The sequence below is a fragment of the Myxine glutinosa genome, chromosome 13 (genome assembly GCF_964187855.1).
Source record: "Myxine glutinosa chromosome 13, kmMyxGlut1.1, whole genome shotgun sequence".
NCBI lineage: Eukaryota > Metazoa > Chordata > Myxini > Myxiniformes > Myxinidae > Myxine > Myxine glutinosa.
The window spans coordinates 5,951,755-5,973,241 of record NC_136273.1 but is presented as its reverse complement, the minus strand read 5'-3'; the positions used below and the strand labels follow the sequence as shown (position 1 = coordinate 5,973,241).

The following is a 21,487-nucleotide window of genomic DNA, read 5'->3' as shown; positions in this document are numbered from 1 at the left end:
TCCGACTGGCAGAACCGTTGGGAGAAGTGTGTGGCAGCCCAAGGGGACTACTTTGAACGAGATTATTATAAATTTGTTTTTATCTGGATGCGAGTATCTTTTATGAACAAAGGTCGGATACTTTTTGAACACACTACGTATAATCAAGCACACAGCCATGCAATCTCCATAGATAAACAGTGGCAGTAGAATGGGCTGTACTGAAGAGCACAGTGACCTTCAACGTGGCACCATCATAGGATGCCACCTTTCCAACAAGTCAGTTCGTCAAATTTCTGCCCTGCTAGAGGTGCCCCAGTCAACTAAGTGCTGTTATTGTGAAGTGGAAACATCTAGGAGCAACAAGAGCTCAGCCTCGAAGTGATAGGCTACACAAGATCACAGAACGGGACCGCCACGTGCTGAAGAGCGTAGGGCATAAAAATTGTGTCCTCGGTTGCAACACTCACTACCGAGTTCCAAACTGCCTCTGGAAGCAATGTCAGCACAACAACTGTTTGTCGGGAGCTTCACACAAGCCTAAGTTCACCATGCGCAATGCCAAGCGTCGGCTGGAGTGATGAAAGCTCGCCGCCATTGGACTCTGGAGCAGTGGGAAACGCATTCTCTGGAGTGATGAATCACGCTTCAACATCTGGCAGTCCAACGGACGAATCTGGATTTGGCGGATGCCAGGAGAACGCTACCTGCTCGAATGCATAGTGCCAACTGTAAAGTTTGGTGGAGGAGGAATAATGGTCTGGGGCTTTTTTTCATGGTTTGGGCTCGGCCTCTTAGTTCCAGTAAAAGGAAATCTTAATGCTACAGCATACAATGACATTCTAGATGATTGTGTGCTTCCAACTTTGTGGCAACAGTTTAGGGAGGCCCTTTCCTGTTTCAGCATGACAGTGCCCCTGTGCACAAAGTGAGGTCCATACAGAAATGGTTTGTCGAGATCGGTGGGGATGAACTTGACTGGCCTGCACAGAGCCCTGACCTCAACCTCATCGAACACCTTTGGGATGAATTGGAATGCTGACTGTGAGCTTGGCCTAATCGCCCAACATCAGTGCCCGGCTTCACTCATGCTCTTGTGGCTAAATGGACGCAGATCCCCGCAGCAATGTCCCAACATCTAGTGGAAAGCCTTCCCAGAAGAGTGGAGGCTGTTATAGCAGTAAAGGGGGGCCAACTCCATATTAATGCCCATGATTTTGGAATGAGATGTTCAACGAGCACATATGGGTGTGATGTTCGGGTGTCCACATAATTTTGGCCATGTAGTGTAGCATGGACGGAGCCAATTAAAATATTCCGTTTTTTTAAATTTGGTGTATATACACTTTATAAATGTATATATACCCTTTTTTTTTTTTTTTTTTCTTTTTTTTAAGTGTGCAAATAATTATACACCCAACACGAGGGGTACTCCAGAATGTATCACCTGCATTGGAGGAGGTTTGGCACTGTATGTTATACCCCCCAAAACGCAAGTCGCAGAAGCCCACTAATGCAGGAAAGTCACAGCAACGTATTCATTACAAAAAAAAATTCATATTCAGACAAATTTTCAGTATGACGTCACAGATAAAAGCCGATGACAAGAATGACGATGACGATAAATGACGATGATAAAAGCCGATGACCCTTGTCTACAATGGTGGGGATATTGGACTGGCATTTTAGAGATTGTGGATTCAAAGGAATTAGCATACGATGAAAGATTTGGAATTCTCAAGAACATTAATATATTGCTTACCCAGCTGCCCAGAGTACTGGATTGAGTTATACATATGTACACATATGACACCAGTCCACATAGTGGGTGACAATGCATGACATCTGTGCCACCTTTCCTACCAATCATTACTTGTCCCTACACATTCTAGTTACCTGGTATTCCGTGTTGGAGATGCGTTTTTATCGTTAAAAAGCATCCGTTGCGTGCCGTTCCATATACAGTGTTTGTCATGTACAGTACACGGTACAGTAGGTGTGTCGGTTTTGACGTATTTTATTTATAAAAGATTAGGATCATGGGACACGCTCAACGCCTCACATTTTCCATTCATCCTCTGCATTTGAACTCACTTTAGGTCTGTTCAAACACAAAAATCTGAACGGCAAAATCTTACATTAAAGAGCACAAAGCAATATGGAAAAAAATAAAACTAATTGAAAAGTTGGCAGCAAAGTTTAAATTAATGCAAAACACTAATCCTACAAAAACATGGATCCTCGGCTATGAGAGAACCGGGAATCCAGGTGCATGGACTTCTGCACAAGTTCACGACGGTCTTTCGCAGTAGACCGGGGCTGCGCGAGGTCATGGTCACGGTCAAAAGGTCGTCGGGCGGGGGTCGTGCCGAGCTCATCGACGGCTCGCCGCTTGGCCGCACGTGAATGAAGCTCCATGAGTGAGGTTGAACGGTGCGTTTCCTGAGGGGAAGGTGAGGAGCCTTTCAAATTACAGGAACATCTTACTTGCATCACCTTTTCTTGTTAACTCATCCCCCCTCTCCCACCCTCGCTCATTCTGAACCAACCAACATTTAAATCATAAAAGTAATAATCAAACTGCTATATGTAGGGAAGACTGTCTTGTTTTCAAATCTCTTCCATTCAATGTAAACATTTTTTGACGTCTTCCACAATTTGCCAAAAAAAACAAACAAAAAAAACTTTTATTTATTATTAAAAGGAGCATCGTGTGTTACTGGTTATCTCCATATGCGGGTTTCTGAAGGTGGAACGTAGTCCTCCCAAGTCGTGAACTACTCAAAAGTATCCGTGTGTGTTTGTGTGCACATGTGTCTGTGTGCGTGCGCACACGTGCATATGTGTGCAAGTTGGTGTTGGCTGCTATCTCCATACGTATGTGGGTTTCAAGAGATGGAATGGAGTCCTCCCATGTCTCAGTGTGCTTGTGCATCATCTGTCACTTCATGTCAAATGGTTCCAAGAAATAAAAATGGTACCATTGGAAAAAAAAATTTTTAAATGGTGGATTTAGTTGGAACATAAATTTCAAAATTGTAAAATGTGTCCTTTTAATCATAAAAAAGCCTTTAAGTAGGGGTTTGTTGAGTTTCCTAACTACTCGAGCAAGAACTCCATTTGAAACGGTTAATAAGGAACAGCCGGTTGGGCAAGCGCTCGCTAGCTGCTTGGTAAGTGAACACACCCCATGACTTGGAGGTTCCATTGTTACGGTTCCAACTCGGTCGGATTTTTATTATTATAACGAGAGCAGGAACCCTTTAGAATAAAGCATGACGGACATGGAACGAGCACACAACATACATGACGGACATGGAACGAGCACACAACGTACATGGCGGAATGGAACAAGCACACACAACATACATGGCGGAATGGAACGAGCACACAACATACATGACGGACATGGAATGAGCACACAACATACGTGGAACAAGCTCACAACATACATGACGGACATGGAACATGCACACAACATACATGACAGACATGGAAGCACACAGCATACATGGACATGGAACAAGCACACAGCATACATGGACATGGAACAAGCACACAGCATACATGGAACAAGCACACAACATACATGGACATGGAACAAGCCCACAACATACATGATTGACATGGAAGCACACAACATAGTCAGTCATATGTGCTTCTTGGATCAATAAAACAACCCAAAAACAAAATGAATGCCAGTACACAAACAACAACCACGACTAACAACTACTACGTGTTATAAAATATCCTTTTTGTGTTTCACTTCACATCGTCATTAAGACTAAGATGGACACTGTGAAGTACAACATTCCATCGTTTGATTAAAGATGTCAGGGAGGCGACTGGTCTTACATGTTAGTTATCGTGTTAGTTCATTGTACCCATCCTACGTCATTCATTGTACCCGTCCTACGTCTCCCCAAACATCAACTTCATATCAAACTCACATTATAATCCGATATCACAGCAGCAGTTTTCAATTCTTCTTCGGAAGGACGCTTCTGCTCTTCTTTGACATCGCCATGCTTGCTCTTGTTATTCTTGGCACCGTGTTTCTGTAAGAGGAAGGAAGGTAGAAGACACTGATACACCTTGAGGATTATGGTGAATAAAAAAAAAAAGATGCAAGTGAAGAACGGATCAGATGTATCGAACAAATGGCAGACCTCGGCTTTACGTGTGAGGTCCACGGGGGTGTCGGTCCACACCGATCGATCCCCGACCTCTTCGCCCGCACGGCGCCGGAAGGTACGAGCTCCCGATGAAAATCCCGTTCTCTCGGGGGGCAGTTCGATCATCCAGGCTTCTCTCGATGAAACATTCGTCCCCTGACGGACGAACAATCCACACAACCAATTCATGCCACAAAATTCAAATCATCACATTTTGAAGATTTAAAAAAAAAAATTCAACCATTTGGAATCATCGCTCTCGATCCCCATCTGTCAATCCCACCCCTCCTTGTAGTTTTTCTTTCATTCTCCGAGCTCGTTCTTCCACGTCTTGGCCAATATTGACCGGACACGGACCCGTCGCCGGCATCGGGCCAATAATCTCGTCACACTCATCCTCAGTCTTCCCCTGCAGAGGCACAAACACCTGCGGTGGTGACACTGGTGGCAGAACACCACAATCCACAATGCTCACCTGTGGCGGTGACACTGGTGGCAGAACACCACAACCCACAAAGCTCACCTGCGGCGGTGACACTGGTGGCAGAACACCACAACCCACAAAGCTCACCTGCGGCGGTGACAGGTGGCAGAACACCACAACCCACAATGCTCACCTGTGGTGGTGACACTGGTGGCAGAACACAACCCACAATGCTCTCCTGTGGCGGTGGCAGAGAAGGTCCGATTATGGCACGACTTCTGCATCTGATGATGGATAAAGAGGACAAGCATTACGCCTAGGTCCCCCGTCGGTGAAGTGATGCGAGTTGACAAAATGGAAGACGCAAGGCGGCCATCTTGGATTTGACGTGGCGACCCAATTTTCAACAGCGTTCTTCCTTATGCGTAGATACACCCACACACCAGATTATAATTCGGTCCTTCCCTTACGGACGGACGGACACACACACACACACACACACACACACACACACACACACACACACACACACACACACACACACACACACACACACACACACACACACACACACACACACACACACACACACACACACACACACACACACACACACACACACGGGAAAACCATAGTTCCCCTTTCGCTCCACGGTGCGACGGGGGACAAAAATGGTAACCAAAGTATAAAGTGAGGACAATTCCATCCACATTTTAAAAAGGTATCCGTTCCACATTACTCACCACTCACCTTGCCCATTGTTGTGGTGACAAATTTCACTTGTTATTAAATAAATAAATCCAATTCCCGATTAAAATAACATTCAAAACAAAATCTGCGGAATAGGTTAATGGAGGAAACGCATTTTGGCAAAAGCAAAGATGGATCAGGGAAAGGACGAGTGTTAGGTGTCAATGTTGATCAGGTGATAGGGGGAAAGGTAGTCGTTGGCCGCCATGCCTTGGCCGAGACGATCATGGGCCGGTCGGTGTGAGTGGACGACCCGAACGTTACAAAAGCTCAATGGAAAAGCAGCACTCACTTCAAATTCACCGGGTCCTTTGAGTGGTCCTCTTGGTGAGGGAATGTGAAGCCAGGTGGGAGTGCAGGTCCAAACGTGTCTCCATCCCTGCACGACAGCACGTTCGGTTAACATTACACCGAAGGAATCTAACGGTTTCAGGTAGATACGGTGCAGTATTTAGCCGGTATCGGCATCATTTTGCCGGCTAAGTGGTTCCATTGTTTAATGCGTAGTGACGTTTTATCAGTCATGGAGTAGGTTGGAAAACATGTTCGAGAGGGAAGGTGAGCTATAGATTACCAGGTGTTAGTGATAAAAGGTGAAATAACTTGAATGTAATTTTCACCAGTACCGGAAGTTGCGTCACATGCAACACCGACTCATCAGTGGCACTGTGTTCCGGTACTACCGGTAGACGTGTGCGTACCGGAACTGGCGGTATACGAGCATGCGTACCGGTACTGCCGGCAGACGAGCGCGCGTACCGGTACTGCCGGTAGACGAGCGTGCGTACCGGAACTGGCGGTATACGAGCGCGCGTACCGGTACTGCCGGCAGACGAGCGCGCGTGCCGGTAGACGAGCGCGCGTACCGGTACTGCCGGTAGACGAGCGTGCGTACCGGAACTGGCGGTATACGAGCGCGCGTACCGGTACTGCCGGCAGACGAGCGCGCGTACCGGTACTGCCGGTAGACGAGCGTGCGTACCGGAACTGGCAGTATACGAGCGCGCGTACCGGTACTGCCGGCAGACGAGCGCGCGTACCGGAACTGGCGGTATACGAGCGCGCGTACCGGAACTGGCGGTATACGAGCATGCGTACCGGAACTGCCGGCAGACGAGCGCGCGTACCGGAACTGCCGGCAGACGAGCGCGCGTACCGGAACTGCCGGCAGACGAGCGCGCGTACCGGAACTGCCGGCAGACGAGCGCGCGTACCGGAACTGCCGGCAGACGAGCATGCGTACCGGAACTGCCGGCAGACGAGCGCGCGTACCGGTACTGCCGGTATACGAGCATGCGTACCGGAACTGGCGGTATACGAGCGCGCGTACCGGAACTGGCGGTATACGAGCATGCGTACCGGAACTGCCGGCAGACGAGCGCGCGTACCGGAACTGCCGGCAGACGAGCGCGCGTACCGGTACTGCCGGTAGACGAGCATGCGTACCGGAACTGCCGGCAGACGAGCGCGCGTACCGGTACTGCCGGCAGACGAGCATGCGTACCGGAACTGCCGGCAGACGAGCGCGCGTACCGGAACTGCCGGCAGACGAGCGCGCGTACCGGTACTGCCGGCAGACGAGCGCGCGTACCGGAACTGCCGGCAGACGAGCGCGCGTACCGGAACTGCCGGCAGACGAGCGCGTGTACCGGAACTGCCGGCAGACGAGCGTGCGTACCGGTACTGCCGGCAGACGAGCATGCGTACCGGTACTGCCGGCAGACGAGCATGCGTACCGGTACTGCCGGCAGACGAGCATGCGTACCGGTACTGCCGGCAGACGAGCATGCGTACCGGAACTGCCGGCAGACGAGCGCGCGTACCGGAACTGCCGGCAGACGAGCGCGCGTACCGGTACTGCCGGCAGACGAGCGCGCGTACCGGAACTGCCGGCAGACGAGCGCGCGTACCGGAACTGCCGGCAGACGAGCGTGCGTACCGGTACTGCCGGCAGACGAGCGCGCGTACCGGAACTGCCGGCAGACGAGCGTGCGTACCGGTACTGCCGGCAGACGAGCGCGCGTACCGGAACTGCCGGCAGACGAGCGCGCGTACCGGAACTGCCGGCAGACGAGCGCGCGTACCGGTACTGCCGGCAGACGAGCGCGCGTACCGGTACTGCCGGCAGACGAGCGCGCGTACCGGAACTGCCGGCAGACGAGCGCGCGTACCGGAACTGCCGGCAGACGAGCATGCGTACCGGTACTGCCGGCAGACGAGCATGCGTACCGGTACTGCCGGCAGACGAGCGCGCATACCGGTACTGCCGGTAGACGAGCGTGCGTACCGGTACTGCCGGTAGACGGATGGTATGAGGTTTTATTTACGGTACTCGCCGCAGGCACAGCTCACGTTTTCCAATGATGTTCCTGCGAGTCGAAGGCCGCATCTCGACTCCATTCTGGACACTCGTGCCCGCTCTTAGCCACATTGTCCTCGTCCTCCTCCCGCGCCGAAGGTAGAGAACTGTTTTTCCTCTGACTTTGCATCTTTATCGCTCCCAAACACAACCCCCATTCACCTACGTCACAACCTTCTTCCGGTTCAGACCTGACACGCTAAAGTATGACGGTGACGTCACGGATTGTGCTATTATTAACGACCTTTTAAAACCCAGCTCGACACAGTCGCTCTGCGGTCACATAGCTTACATAAGGTCGATGTAATGATCTAATAAAGCTCTAGGCCTCGTAATAAATAACTACTCGACATGATGTAAAATTAAAACATGCTTGGAAAGTTGGCGAACTGCGAGTATTAGTGTTGTTTGGAAACATTTTATCGAAAATTAACATTTTCACCTCATATTTTTATTTTCAATTCCGATATTTGTGAATAAAAAGATTAAAATATCTACCAGGACCATCCATTTACTGTGTTCTTTACGGCAGTTTTACGACACGTGAGTTGGCTCAAAGTGGACCCTGACGAGTGGAGTAAAAAAACCAACAAAAACAACAACATCTCGCGAGAGATTCCGATACCGACCAAAAACAACAACATCTCGCGAGAGATTCCGATACCGACCAAAAACAACAACATCTCGCGAGAGATCCCGATACCGACCAAAAACAACATCTCGCGAGAGATTCCAATACCGACCAAAAACAACAACATCTCGCGAGAGATCCCGATACCGACCAAAAACAACAACATCTCGCGAGAGATCCCGATACCGACCAAAAACAACAACATCTCGCGAGAGATCCCGATACCGACCAAAAACAACAACATCTCGCGAGAGATCCCGATACCGACCCACGAAGACGTTCGGTCGTTAAAAAGCGTCCGGTCCATATTCAGTGTGTTTATCGTGTACAGTACACGGTACAGTAGGTGGGTCAGTATGAGTATTGACGTATTTTATTCCTTCAATATTAGAATCGTCGGACACGCTCAACGCGTCGTCTTTTTATTCATTCTCTGCATTTAAACCTATTTGTTCGTGTCCAAGGAAACACATCTGAGAAATACGTTTCGATCAACGACTCGAGGACATCATCATCATCATCATCATCATCATCATCATGGCGCCCAAGAAAGGAGCTGCTAAGGGAGGAAAAAGCGGTACTGTTCGTCATTCATCTAGACATTCGTGCAGTCATTCAGATACCCATTCGTGCAGTCATTCAGATACCCATTCGTGCAGTCATTCAGATACCCATTCGTGCAGTCATTCAGATAGCCATTCGTGCAGTCATTCAGATAGCCATTCGTGCAGTCATTCAGATACCCATTCGTGCAGTCATTCAGATACCCATTCGTGCAGTCATTCAGATAGCCATTCGTGCAGTCATTCAGATAGCCATTCGTGCAGTCATTCAGATAGCCATTCGTGCAGTCATTCAGATAGCCATTCGTGCAGTCATTCAGATAGCCATTCGTGCAGTCATTCAGATACCCATTCGTGCAGTCATTCAGATACCCATTCGTGCAGTCATTCAGATAGCCATTCGTGCAGTCATTCAGATAGCCATTCGGGCAGTCATTCAGATAGCCATTCGTGCAGTCATTCAGATACCCATTCGTGCAGTCATTCAGATACCCATTCGTGCAGTCATTCAGAGAGCCATTCGTGCAGTCATTCAGATACCCATTCGTGCAGTCATTCAGATAGCCATTCGTGCAGTCATTCAGATAGCCATTCGGGCAGTCATTCAGATAGCCATTCGTGCAGTCATTCAGATACCCATTCGTGCAGTCATTCAGATACCCATTCGTGCAGTCATTCAGAGAGCCATTCGTGCAGTCATTCAGATACCCATTCGTGCAGTCATTCAGATAGCCATTCGTGCAGTCATTCAGATAGCCATTCGTGCAGTCATTCAGATACCCATTCGTGCAGTCATTCAGATACCCATTCGTGCAGTCATTCAGATACCCATTCGTGCAGTCATTCAGATAGCCATTCGTGCAGTCATTCAGATAGCCATTCGTGCAGTCATTCAGATACCCATTCGTGCAGTCATTCAGATAGCCATTCGTGCAGTCATTCAGATACCCATTCGTGCAGTCATTCAGATAGCCATTCGTGCAGTCATTCAGATAGCCATTCGTGCAGTCATTCAGATAGCCATTCGTGCAGTCATTCAGATAGCCATTCGTGCAGTCATTCAGATACCCATTCGTGCAATCATTCAGATAGCCATTCGTGCAGTCATTCAGATAGCCATTCGTGCAGTCATTCAGATACCCATTCGTGCAGTCATTCAGATACCCATTCGTGCAGTCATTCAGATAGCCATTCGTGCAGTCATTCAGATAGCCATTCGTGCAGTCATTCAGATAGCCATTCGTGCAGTCATTCAGATAGCCATTCGTGCAGTCATTCAGATAGCCATTCGTGCAGTCATTCAGATAGCCATTCGTGCAGTCATTCAGATAGCCATCCGTGCAGTCATTCAGATAGCCATCCGTGCAGTCATTCAGATAGCCATCCGTGCAGTCATTCAGATAGCCATTCCGGCAGTCATTCAGATAGCCATTCCGGCAGTCATTCAGATAGCCATTCCGGCAGTCATTCAGATAGCCATTCGTGCAGTCATTCAGATAGCCATTCGTGCAGTCATTCAGATAGCCATTCGTGCAGTCATTCAGATAGCCATTCGTGCAGTCATTCAGATAGCCATTCGTGCAGTCATTCAGATAGCCATTCGTGCAGTCATTCAGATAGCCATTCGTGCAGTCATTCAGATAGCCATTCGTGCAGTCATTCAGATACCCATTCGTGCAGTCATTCAGATAGCCATTCGTGCAGTCATTCAGATAGCCATTCGTGCAGTCATTCAGATAGCCATTCGTGCATTCATTCAGATAGCCATTCGTGCAGTCATTCAGATAGCCATTCGTGCAGTCATTCAGATAGCCATTCGTGCAGTCATTCAGATAGCCATTCGTGCAGTCATTCAGATAGCCATTCGTGCAGTCATTCAGATAGCCATTCGTACAGTCATTCAGATAGCCATTCGTGCAGTCATTCAGATAGCCATTCGGGCAGTCATTCAGATAGCCATTCGTGCAGTCATTCAGATAGCCATTCGTGCAGTCATTCAGATAGCCATTCGTGCAGTCATTCAGATAGCCATTCGTGCAGTCATTCAGATAGCCATTCGTGCAGTCATTCAGATAGCCATTCGTGCAGTCATTCAGATAGCCATTCGTGCAGTCATTCAGATAGCCATTCGTGCAGTCATTCAGATAGCCATTCCGGCAGTCATTCAGATAGCCATTCGTGCAGTCATTCAGATAGCCATTCGTGCATTCATTCAGATAGCCATTCGTGCAGTCATTCAGATAGCCATTCGTGCAGTCATTCAGATAGCCATTCGTGCAGTCATTCAGATAGCCATTCGTGCAGTCATTCAGATAGCCATTCGTGCAGTCATTCAGATAGCCATTCGTGCAGTCATTCAGATAGCCATTCGTGCAGTCATTCAGATAGCCATTCCGGCAGTCATTCAGATAGCCATTCGTGCAGTCATTCAGATAGCCATTCGTGCAGTCATTCAGATAGCCATTCGTGCAGTCATTCAGATAGCCATTCGTGCATTCATTCAGATAGCCATTCGTGCAGTCATTCAGATAGCCATTCGTGCAGTCATTCAGATAGCCATTCGTGCAGTCATTCAGATAGCCATTCGTGCAGTCATTCAGATAGCCATTCGTGCAGTCATTCAGATAGCCATCCGTGCAGTCATTCAGATAGCCATCCGTGCAGTCATTCAGATAGCCATCCGTGCAGTCATTCAGATAGCCATTCCGGCAGTCATTCAGATAGCCATTCCGGCAGTCATTCAGATAGCCATTCCGGCAGTCATTCAGATAGCCATTCGTGCAGTCATTCAGATAGCCATTCGTGCAGTCATTCAGATAGCCATTCGTGCAGTCATTCAGATAGCCATTCGTGCAGTCATTCAGATAGCCATTCGTGCAGTCATTCAGATAGCCATTCGTGCAGTCATTCAGATAGCCATTCGTGCAGTCATTCAGATAGCCATTCGTGCAGTCATTCAGATACCCATTCGTGCAGTCATTCAGATAGCCATTCGTGCAGTCATTCAGATAGCCATTCGTGCAGTCATTCAGATAGCCATTCGTGCATTCATTCAGATAGCCATTCGTGCAGTCATTCAGATAGCCATTCGTGCAGTCATTCAGATAGCCATTCGTGCAGTCATTCAGATAGCCATTCGTGCAGTCATTCAGATAGCCATTCGTGCAGTCATTCAGATAGCCATTCGTACAGTCATTCAGATAGCCATTCGTGCAGTCATTCAGATAGCCATTCGGGCAGTCATTCAGATAGCCATTCGTGCAGTCATTCAGATAGCCATTCGTGCAGTCATTCAGATAGCCATTCGTGCAGTCATTCAGATAGCCATTCGTGCAGTCATTCAGATAGCCATTCGTGCAGTCATTCAGATAGCCATTCGTGCAGTCATTCAGATAGCCATTCGTGCAGTCATTCAGATAGCCATTCGTGCAGTCATTCAGATAGCCATTCCGGCAGTCATTCAGATAGCCATTCGTGCAGTCATTCAGATAGCCATTCGTGCATTCATTCAGATAGCCATTCGTGCAGTCATTCAGATAGCCATTCGTGCAGTCATTCAGATAGCCATTCGTGCAGTCATTCAGATAGCCATTCGTGCAGTCATTCAGATAGCCATTCGTGCAGTCATTCAGATAGCCATTCGTGCAGTCATTCAGATAGCCATTCGTGCAGTCATTCAGATAGCCATTCCGGCAGTCATTCAGATAGCCATTCGTGCAGTCATTCAGATAGCCATTCGTGCAGTCATTCAGATAGCCATTCGTGCAGTCATTCAGATAGCCATTCGTGCAGTCATTCAGATAGCCATTCGTGCATTCATTCAGATAGCCATTCGTGCAGTCATTCAGATAGCCATTCGTGCAGTCATTCAGATAGCCATTCGTGCAGTCATTCAGATACCCATTCGTGCAGTCATTCAGATAGCCATTCGTGCAGTCATTCAGATAACCATTCGTGCAGTCATTCAGATAGCCATTCGTGCAGTCATTCAGATACCCATTCGTGCAGTCATTCAGATAGCCATTCGTGCAGTCATTCAGATAGCCATTCGTGCAGTCATTCAGATACCCATTCGTGCAGTCATTCAGATAGCCATTCGTGCAGTCATTCAGATAGCCATTCGTGCAGTCATTCAGATAGCCATTCGTGCAGTCATTCAGATAGCCATTCGTGCAGTCATTCAGATAGCCATTCGTGCAGTCATTCAGATAGCCATTCGTGCAGTCATTCAGATAGCCATTCGTGCAGTCATTCAGATAGCCATTCGTGCAGTCATTCAGATAGCCATTCGTGCAGTCATTCAGATAGCCATTCGTGCAGTCATTCAGATAGCCATTCGTGCAGTCATTCAGATAGCCATTCGTGCAGTCATTCAGATAGCCATTTGTGCAGTAATTCAGCTAGCCATTCGTGCAGTCATTCAGATAGCCATTCGTGCAGTCATTCAGATAGCCATTGATCCAGATACGAGAAATTTTTTTGTTTAGTGATCTTCACCGTTGAGAGATGGAACCATAATGATATATTTCAGGGTTATTCAAACAGAAGTATACACTTTCAAAAAATTATTTTACAAGTACTATTGAACATATGGCAATGTGCCTTGTGTAGGCTGAAGGGAGACATTTAAAAGTTATTTTCACACCTTACAAGCTCTCGAGTATGACCCCCCACAACAGGTACACACGTTGAGTCGATTATCCAGTTCTTCCCTCACTTGGAAATGGCACAAAACACTAACTTTAGGTGAAGCGCATTCATGTTCAATTACGACATGTGCATTATTGTGGTGGTTGACCTTCCCACTTAAGTGAAAGTTTCTTCATTGGAGAAAATGAACCTTTCTGCAAAGCCTTCATCCTCCAGTCTCTGGCATTTCACTCCAACTTGTAAGGTTTCATGATTAGACATTTCCACAGTATGCGCCAAACTGTCGTCTGCCGAATCTGTAGCTCACGATTAGCAGTTGGTTGACCTTTTTAGACTGCGTTGGAATGTTTCCCGATTTCGCTGCACAGTCTCCTCTGAAGTCTGAGGGTGCCCGGTGCTCTTTCTCTTGCGTACCTTTAGGCCACCCTGCCAGCCCTTGGTGGTGCACCTGTCCCTACCCCTACCAATTAATTTTCAATGCACTGATAGTTCAGCTTTTTGGTTGAGATGTATTTTGATTTTATCATTTGTAAGTTTTTTATTAACACAGACTTGTTTGTTTTGGAAGTCTCTCCGGATGTGGTAGAAGGAGCACACTTTGAGTTGTCTAATCTGGGTTTGATTCCAGACCTGACTAGAAACTGTCAGGATGGTCCATCACATTATACTTTGTTCCACGAATGGACGTTAAACTGGATGTCTCATTGGTGGATGTTAAATATTGGTGGATGCCTTTTACAAAGAGTGAGTTTTCGCTGGCACCATGAACAAATCCCCATATATTGGCCAAATCACCTTCAATCAAACAGTAGGTCATACCAGCCGGTTTGGGAATGATTTAGGCAGATAATATGCACCCGAGAGTATTGAGGGAGGTAGCTGAGCAGAGCGGCGAGATGTTAACGGATATCTTAACTTCTTTAAAAGGCTGCTTTCGACTTGCTCACCAAATCAATTCATCCCAAAAAAAATATCCATCTCCTATAGTGCCTTTTTTTACACCTGGTGTTGGGCTAGCGGCTAGGGTGCCGACTTAGGATCCAAGGATCCTGGGTTCGAATCCCGGTCGATCGCTGAATTAACGCCAGGGGGGTTGACTCAGCCTGTCATCCTTCCGAGGTCGGCTAATTGAGTACCAGTTCACTGGTAATTCCCTGTTTGTTGTTAAAGGCGGCAAAAAGGGTTGGCGTCAGGAAGGGCATCAGGCCGTAAAACATTGCTTCAAATAGGGGACCGAAAAACAACAACAACCACGGTTCCCGAAAAAGGCCAACCCCCGCTTTGCGGGGAAAAATGGCCTCTAAAGGTGTTTTTTTTATTTTTTTATAGTGCCTTTTTTCTACATTCCCTAAACTCTCCTGCACTCCATCCTCCATCCAGCGTCCTTAAACGTATTTTTAACTCGAAGGTCACAAGAAACTCATTTTGCAATAAATGTTCGTTTCCCATAAATCGTACACTTTCTAAAATCCAATCTCACCCCTCCCCTCCAAATCTTCCCCATAACCCCTCCCCTCCAAATCTTCCCCATCACCCCTCCCCTCCAAATCTTCCCCATCACCCATCCCTTTCAAATCTCCCCCCTTGCCCCCTCCCTCCTAAACTACCCCCTCACCCCTCCCCGCCAAGACACCCCCTCGCCCCTCCCCTCCCCTCCTAGACTCCTCCCTCACCCCTCCCCTCCAAATCTCCCCCATATCCCATCCCTTTCAAATCCCTCCCCTTGTCCCTTCCCTCCCAAACTCTCCCCTCACCCCTCCCCTTCAAATCTCCCCACCCTCATTGCTTCTCAATTTCCCCCCTCTCACTCCCCCTCCTCAAAGCGTCCTCCCCGCTTCTTCCCCCTTCCAACTCTCACCTCCATCTCCCCCAACCTTCTGCCTCGCTCTTCCCCCTCCTCAAATAACATCTCATTGTGCCTCAACCAATCACCATCAAACCTTTTGTCCGCCCCATCCTTCCCTTTCTCCGAGCTATTCTGAAATCTCTGACACACCTTCAACAGCTCTCCCTACCTCTTCCACCTCTTCCACATCTTACCCTACCCCTCCTCCCCCCTGTTCTGTATCTGATGCTCCCCCTTCTTCTTCATTAACGGTATGGACCTCAAACATCTGGGGCCTTCGTTCAAGCTTAACTGATCTCTCCATACAGGTTGCTTCTGTCAAACCAGACGTGATCTGCTGAACATAAACTTTCCTCCTTTATGATGTCTCTGATTCCTTAGTATCTCTCCCGGGCTACTCCCTCCTCCGGTATGATAGACCTGAGCCTCGTCCTGGAGGTGGGGTTGCTATCTTTATCAAAAACTCTCTTCCTCACTCGCCCTGCACTGCACTCTCTCCACCTCACCCCCAGGAGTACTCTGGCTACGGCTTCCTCTCCGCTCCCACCTCTTGTTCATATGTGTGTTGTACCGTCCACCAAACAGTGATGACTCCATCTACATCTCGCTGTCTGATAATATGGACCAACTTCTATCTACTCATCCCAACTCTCTCTTCCTCATATGTGGTGATTTCAACTGTCATCATGCCAGTTGGCTGGGTGTGGGTACCTCTCTCACCAGCCATGGCTCCTCAGCAAAGGACTTCTGCGACTCACTGGGACTGACACAATCTGTCAATTTCCCGACCCGGATCTCAGTCAACGGAACATCTTCTCTTCTGGACTTGGTTATGACTAACTTCCCTGAAAATGTCTGCTGCTCTTCTTCTGCTCCAATCGGATCATCTGATCATGTCCTTGTTAAAGTGGACATCTCTCTGACCATCCTCAGGGAGCCTGCTCAGCGTCGACGAGTCTGGCATTTCACTCAGGCCAACTGGCACGGTCTTCAAGCAGCCATCAATCATCTGGACTGGTCTCCCATCTCTACCACGTCTGACATCAACTCATCCTGGGAATTCTTCCAAAGTAAATTGCTCTCTCTCATGCACAGATTTATCCCATCTCGTCTTCAGTTGTCATACCCTTCCTCCCGTCCATGGTACACGGAATATTGTGGTGAGGCTGTTGCCCAGAAACAACTTGCCTTCGTCTCCTGGAAAGCAAATCCAACGGAAGGAAATCTCATTTCCTTTCACAAAGCCCGAAACAAGTGTGTGTCCACCCTCAGGAGAGCCAGGAAACAATATCTCTCCATTCTCAAGACCGAACTCTCTTATCTGTCTCCCTCTTCCAAATCCTGGTGGCGTCTGGTCAAATCCGTTTCTGGTGTTTGTTCCCCCTCCATCCCCTCCCTTACCTCAAACGGCTACACAGCTGACTCCACACGTGAAAAAGCTGAATGCCTCAACTCTGTGTTTGCCTCTAAATCTTGTGTCCCAAACCCATCCCTCTCTGTACCCACCATACCCAGTCGTACCCTGCTGCTCCTGGACTCCGTGTCCTTTCCTCCTGACAAGGTGGAAAAGTTTCTGTCAACCCTCGACTCTGATTCTGCAACTGGACCCGACGGCATCAGCCCACGGGTCCTAAAATCCTGCTCTGCCGCTCTATCTCACCCTCTCTCTGTTCTCTTCACCCTCTCTTTTGCTCAAGGTCAACTGCCATCTGCTTGGAAATCAGCCAACATCACCGCTATGCACAAAAAAGGCACAAAAACAGATCCTAGCAACTACAGACCAATCAGCCTTCTCCCAATTATCAGCAAAGTCATGGAATCCATCATTGCTTCGGATATGAAATCTTTCCTCTTCTCCAATGGCTTGATCTCTGATCATCAATTTGGTTTCAGACCAGGTCACTCTACTCTGGACATGCTGCTTCTGCTGTCTCAACAATGGATGGAGGTCCTCAATGCCAAACAGGAAATTAGAGCTGTCTCCCTCGACATATCACGTGCCTTCGACACGGTCTGGCACCCCGCTCTGCTCACCAAACTCTCCTCCTTTGGTATCCATGGAAATCTCCACGCATGGCTGGCGGACTTCCTCTCTAGTCGTCGTCAACGTGTGGCCCTGAATGGGTTTCTCTCATCTCCTCTTCCTGTTCAGGCTGGAGTTCCCCAAGGCAGTGTTCTGGGCCCCGTGCTTTTTCTGGTCTTCATCAATGATCTCTCTGACTCTCTTGAAAATCCTCTCTTATCTCTTTGCTGATGACTCCACTCTCTGCCGCTCCAAGCCTCTTCCATCAGATCGGCAGTCTGCAGCCTCCTCACTCTCTGAAGACTTGGACAAAATCACAGACTGGTCAAACAAGTGGAACATGTCTTTCAATCCTGACAAATCTCACACTCTTACTATGTCTCTCCGAAAAGATCGACTGGACAACCCTCCCATCTACTTTCTCAACAATCCTCTCCAAGAAGTTCTGTCGCTCAAGCTTTTGGGTCTCACTATCTGCCATGATCTTTCTTGGGAAAACCACATTTCCAAGCTGGCCTCCAAAGCCAGTCGCCGACTGGGCATCCTCCGTCGTGCGAAGTCCTTCCTCGGCACACCTGAGCTCCTCACCACATACAAGGCTTTCATCCGCAGCTCAATGGAATACTGTTCTCCCCTATTGGCCGGTGCTCCTGCCTCACACCTCGCTCGGCTTCACGCTGTTGAAACCAAAGCTTTCAGAATTATTGGAATCTCCCGCGATGAAGCTATCTCTGAGGGCCTTTCACTCACTCACCGCAGGCAGGTAGGTGGTCTTTCTGTCTTCTACCGACTCCTCTCCGGCCTTGCACCCCCAGCTCTCTCTGTGCTCTGTCCCCCAAATATTCCTACAGGTCGCACAAGATCTGCCAGCAACCCTCTGATGGTTAAACTGCCGAAATCTCGGCTCTCTGCTCACCTTCACTCTTTCATTCCTCTTTTCTCCCGCCTCTGGAACAAACTCCCTCACTCCCTTCAATCCCACTCCTCCCTCCAGGTCTTTAAAACAGCTGTTCACCACCATCTCTTATCTTCCCCCATCCAAAACCTTGATCTTTTCTACCCCTGCTAATTCACCCCAGATCCACCTTGTTTGAAATTCCAACTTCTTTCCTGGAAGTCCTGGCAGTGTCCATATGTTTTATATCTCTCCCACCACCCCCTTCCCATGCCCCCCCCCCCCCCCCAAAGCCCTCGCCCTCTCTCAGATCTCTCGATGTCTCCATGTCTCTCGGTCCCTGCTCTCAAATGTTGTGTTTGTGTCCTTCCCCCTCTCTCCCCATCTTGTCTACCGCTCCCGATGTTATATGTTTTATGTGTCGGTTTGTCTTTTTGTGTGATTAATGTTCGCTCTTTCACGAGCCTCGATCTTGTATACAAAAAAAAAAAAAAAAAAAAAAAAAAAAATCTTTAATAGTTCAAGACTAATTTCGCAGTGGTTGATAGTAACTGACTTTGATGTAAAAAAAATAGAATTTGACAACAACAACAACATTTGTCATGTGACCTATGACATAACAACAATATAAGATTTTTGAAGTTGTAAAGGCGTTGTGGGTAAGGCGAAATATAATGTTTGGGGTTATCTATTTATTATGTACTTATGGGATGGAGGGAGGGATGGACGGCGTGTAGTAGAGCTCACACACACACACACACACACACACATATACAGTGGGGAGAACAAGTATTTGATACACTGCCGATTTTGCAGGTTTTCCCACTTACAAAGCACGTCAAGGTCTGTAATTTTTATCATAGGTACACTTCAACTGTGGAAGACGGAATCTAAAACAAAAATCCTGAAAATCACATTGTATGATTTTTAAGTAATTAATTTGCATTTTATTGCATGAAATAAGTATTTGATACATCAGAAAAACAGAACTTAATATTTGGTACAGAAACCTTTGTTTGCAATTACAGAGATCAGACGTTTCCTGTAGTTCTTAACCAGGTTTGCACACACTGCAGCAGGGATTTTGGCCCACTCCTCCATACAGATCTTCACCAGATCCTTCAGGTTTCGGGGCTGTCGCTGCGCAACACAGACTTTCAGCTCCCTCCAAAGATTTTCTATTGGGTTCAGGTCTGGAGACTGGCTAGGCCACTCCAGGACCTTGAGATGCTTCGTACGGAGCCACTCCTTAGTTGCCCTGGCTGTGTGTTTCGGGTCGTTGTCATGCTGGAAGACCCAGCCACGCCCCATCTTCAATGCTCTTATTGAGGGAAGGAGATTGTTGGCCAAGATCTCGCGATACATGGCCCCATCCATCCTCCCCTCAATACGGTGCAGTCGTCCTGTCCCCTTTGCAGAAAAGCATCCCCAAAGAATGATGTTTCCACCTCCATGCTTCACGGTTGGGATGGTGTTCTTGGGGTTGTACTCATCCTTCTTCTTCCTCCAAACACGGCGAGTGGAGTTTAAACCAAAAAGCTCTATTTTGGTCTCATCAGACCACATGACCTTCTCCCATTCCTCCTCTGGATCATCCAGATGGTCATTGGCAAACTTCAGACGGGCCTGGACATGCGCTGGCTTGAGCAGAGGGACCTTGCGTGCGCTGCAGGATTTTAATCCATGACGGCGTAGTGTGTTACTTATGGTTTTCTTTGATACTGTGGTCCCAGCTCTCTTCAGGTCATTGACCAGGTCCTGCCGTGTAGTTCTGGGCTGATCCCTCACCTTTCTCATGATCATTGAGGCTCCACGAGGTGAGATCTTGCATGGAGCCCCAGACCGAGGGAGATTGACTGTCATCTTGAACTTCTTCCATTTTCTAATAATTGCGCCAACAGTTGTTGCCTTCTCACCAAGCTGCTTGCCTATTGTCCTGTAGCCCATCCCAGCCTTGTGCAAGTCTACAAATTTGTCCCTGATGTCCTTAGACAGCTCTCTGGTCTTGCCCATTGTGGAGAGGTTGGAGTCTGATTGATTGAGTGTGGACAGGTCTGGAGACGGCTTTGCGGTCGGTCTTTGCGGTCTTTGTGGTCGGAGACGGTCTGGAGACGTCTTTTATGCAGATAACGAGTTCAAACAGGTGCAGTTAATACAGGTAATGAGTGGAGAATGGGAGGGCTTCTTAAAGAAAAAACTAACAGGTCTGTGAGAGCCGGAATTCTTACTGGTTGGTAGGTGATCAAATACTTATTTCATGCAATAAAATGCAAATTAATTACTTAAAAATCATACAATGTGATTTTCAGGATTTTTGTTTTAGATTCCGTCTTCCACAGTTGAAGTGTACCTATGATAAAAATTACAGACCTTTACGTGCTTTGTAAGTGGGAAAACCTGCAAAATCGGCAGTGTATCAAATACTTGTTCTCCCCACTGTATATATATATATACACATATACATAAGGACATACTGACGAGACAAACACTTATCACAGCCACTGAGCTTGGGGAAAGTGCCGTCACTACCGTCGCTTCCCGGGATACTCTGGGTACCAGCGACGTCATAACAATGGCGCCACTTTTCTCACCGTACTCAAGAGGAATTTCGTCCTCCCCGTGAATGCCAACCGATGGCGATTGTCCGTGCTCTATCCTTTTCAAGCAAAGAAGCAGCACGTAACATTTTATAAGTCCTTAATATGACTTGAACCGGTCCAAACCAAATGGGTGTTTTTTAGGAGACACCATCTCCTTACTGGATGGCCGTTGGCTACCTACAGACGCTCATCCGCCCTTTGGCAGGTGTTGTTTTTGATCCTGGCAGGGTGTCACAGTCACCCTCCCCACTAGCAAAGCCAATGAGAGGTGTCGGTTTAATTGCCGACAACCCGACCATGCGGTAGCACTGGGTTACCTGTTACCAGTGGCAGTCCCAAAAGACTGATCTCACCAATTTTAATAGATTGTGTAAAGATTGGTGGTTGTAGTTTTCCCTGAACAAACATAAGGGTATTGGGGATGCGTAAGAATAACTCGATGGTATTCATGGAATACTTACCCTGTGCAGTCAACTTGGTGCGAGCCAACTCTTCTGTTTTTGAAGTGTTTTTTTTTTTTCTTTGATCTAATATGGCTGCCAGACTACATGAGCGATGACATCATCAATTTATATTCTCTAATATAATTGCA

The 21,487-nt window shown here is 47.9% G+C and overlaps 2 protein-coding genes across 2 annotated transcripts in view; one reads left to right on the top strand and one right to left on the bottom strand.

The window, feature by feature from the left end:
• Nucleotides 1–1,980: 1,980 nt before the first annotated feature.
• GPALPP1 (GPALPP motifs containing 1) lies at nt 1,981–8,057 on the bottom strand. The gene is made up of 7 exons (XM_078767046.1): nt 7,681–8,057; nt 5,621–5,707; nt 4,772–4,862; nt 4,438–4,563; nt 4,149–4,310; nt 3,930–4,037; nt 1,981–2,421 (listed from the first exon to the last, which is right to left on the bottom strand). Exons 1-7 carry the CDS (start codon nt 7,815–7,817, stop codon nt 2,203–2,205), a joined length of 930 nt encoding a protein of 309 aa, XP_078623172.1. The 5' UTR covers nt 7,818–8,057; the 3' UTR covers nt 1,981–2,202.
• Nucleotides 8,058–8,498: 441 nt separating this feature from the next.
• Nucleotides 8,499–21,487, top strand: part of PIN4 (peptidylprolyl cis/trans isomerase, NIMA-interacting 4) — a 14,848-nt gene continuing 1,859 nt past the window's right edge. Inside the window, exons 1-2 of the mRNA XM_068133655.2 lie at nt 8,499–8,664; nt 8,783–8,895. Of these exons, the coding sequence (XP_067989756.1) occupies nt 8,856–8,895 (40 nt within the window). The 5' untranslated portion in view covers nt 8,499–8,664; nt 8,783–8,855. The remainder of the gene's footprint in view (nt 8,665–8,782; nt 8,896–21,487) is intronic.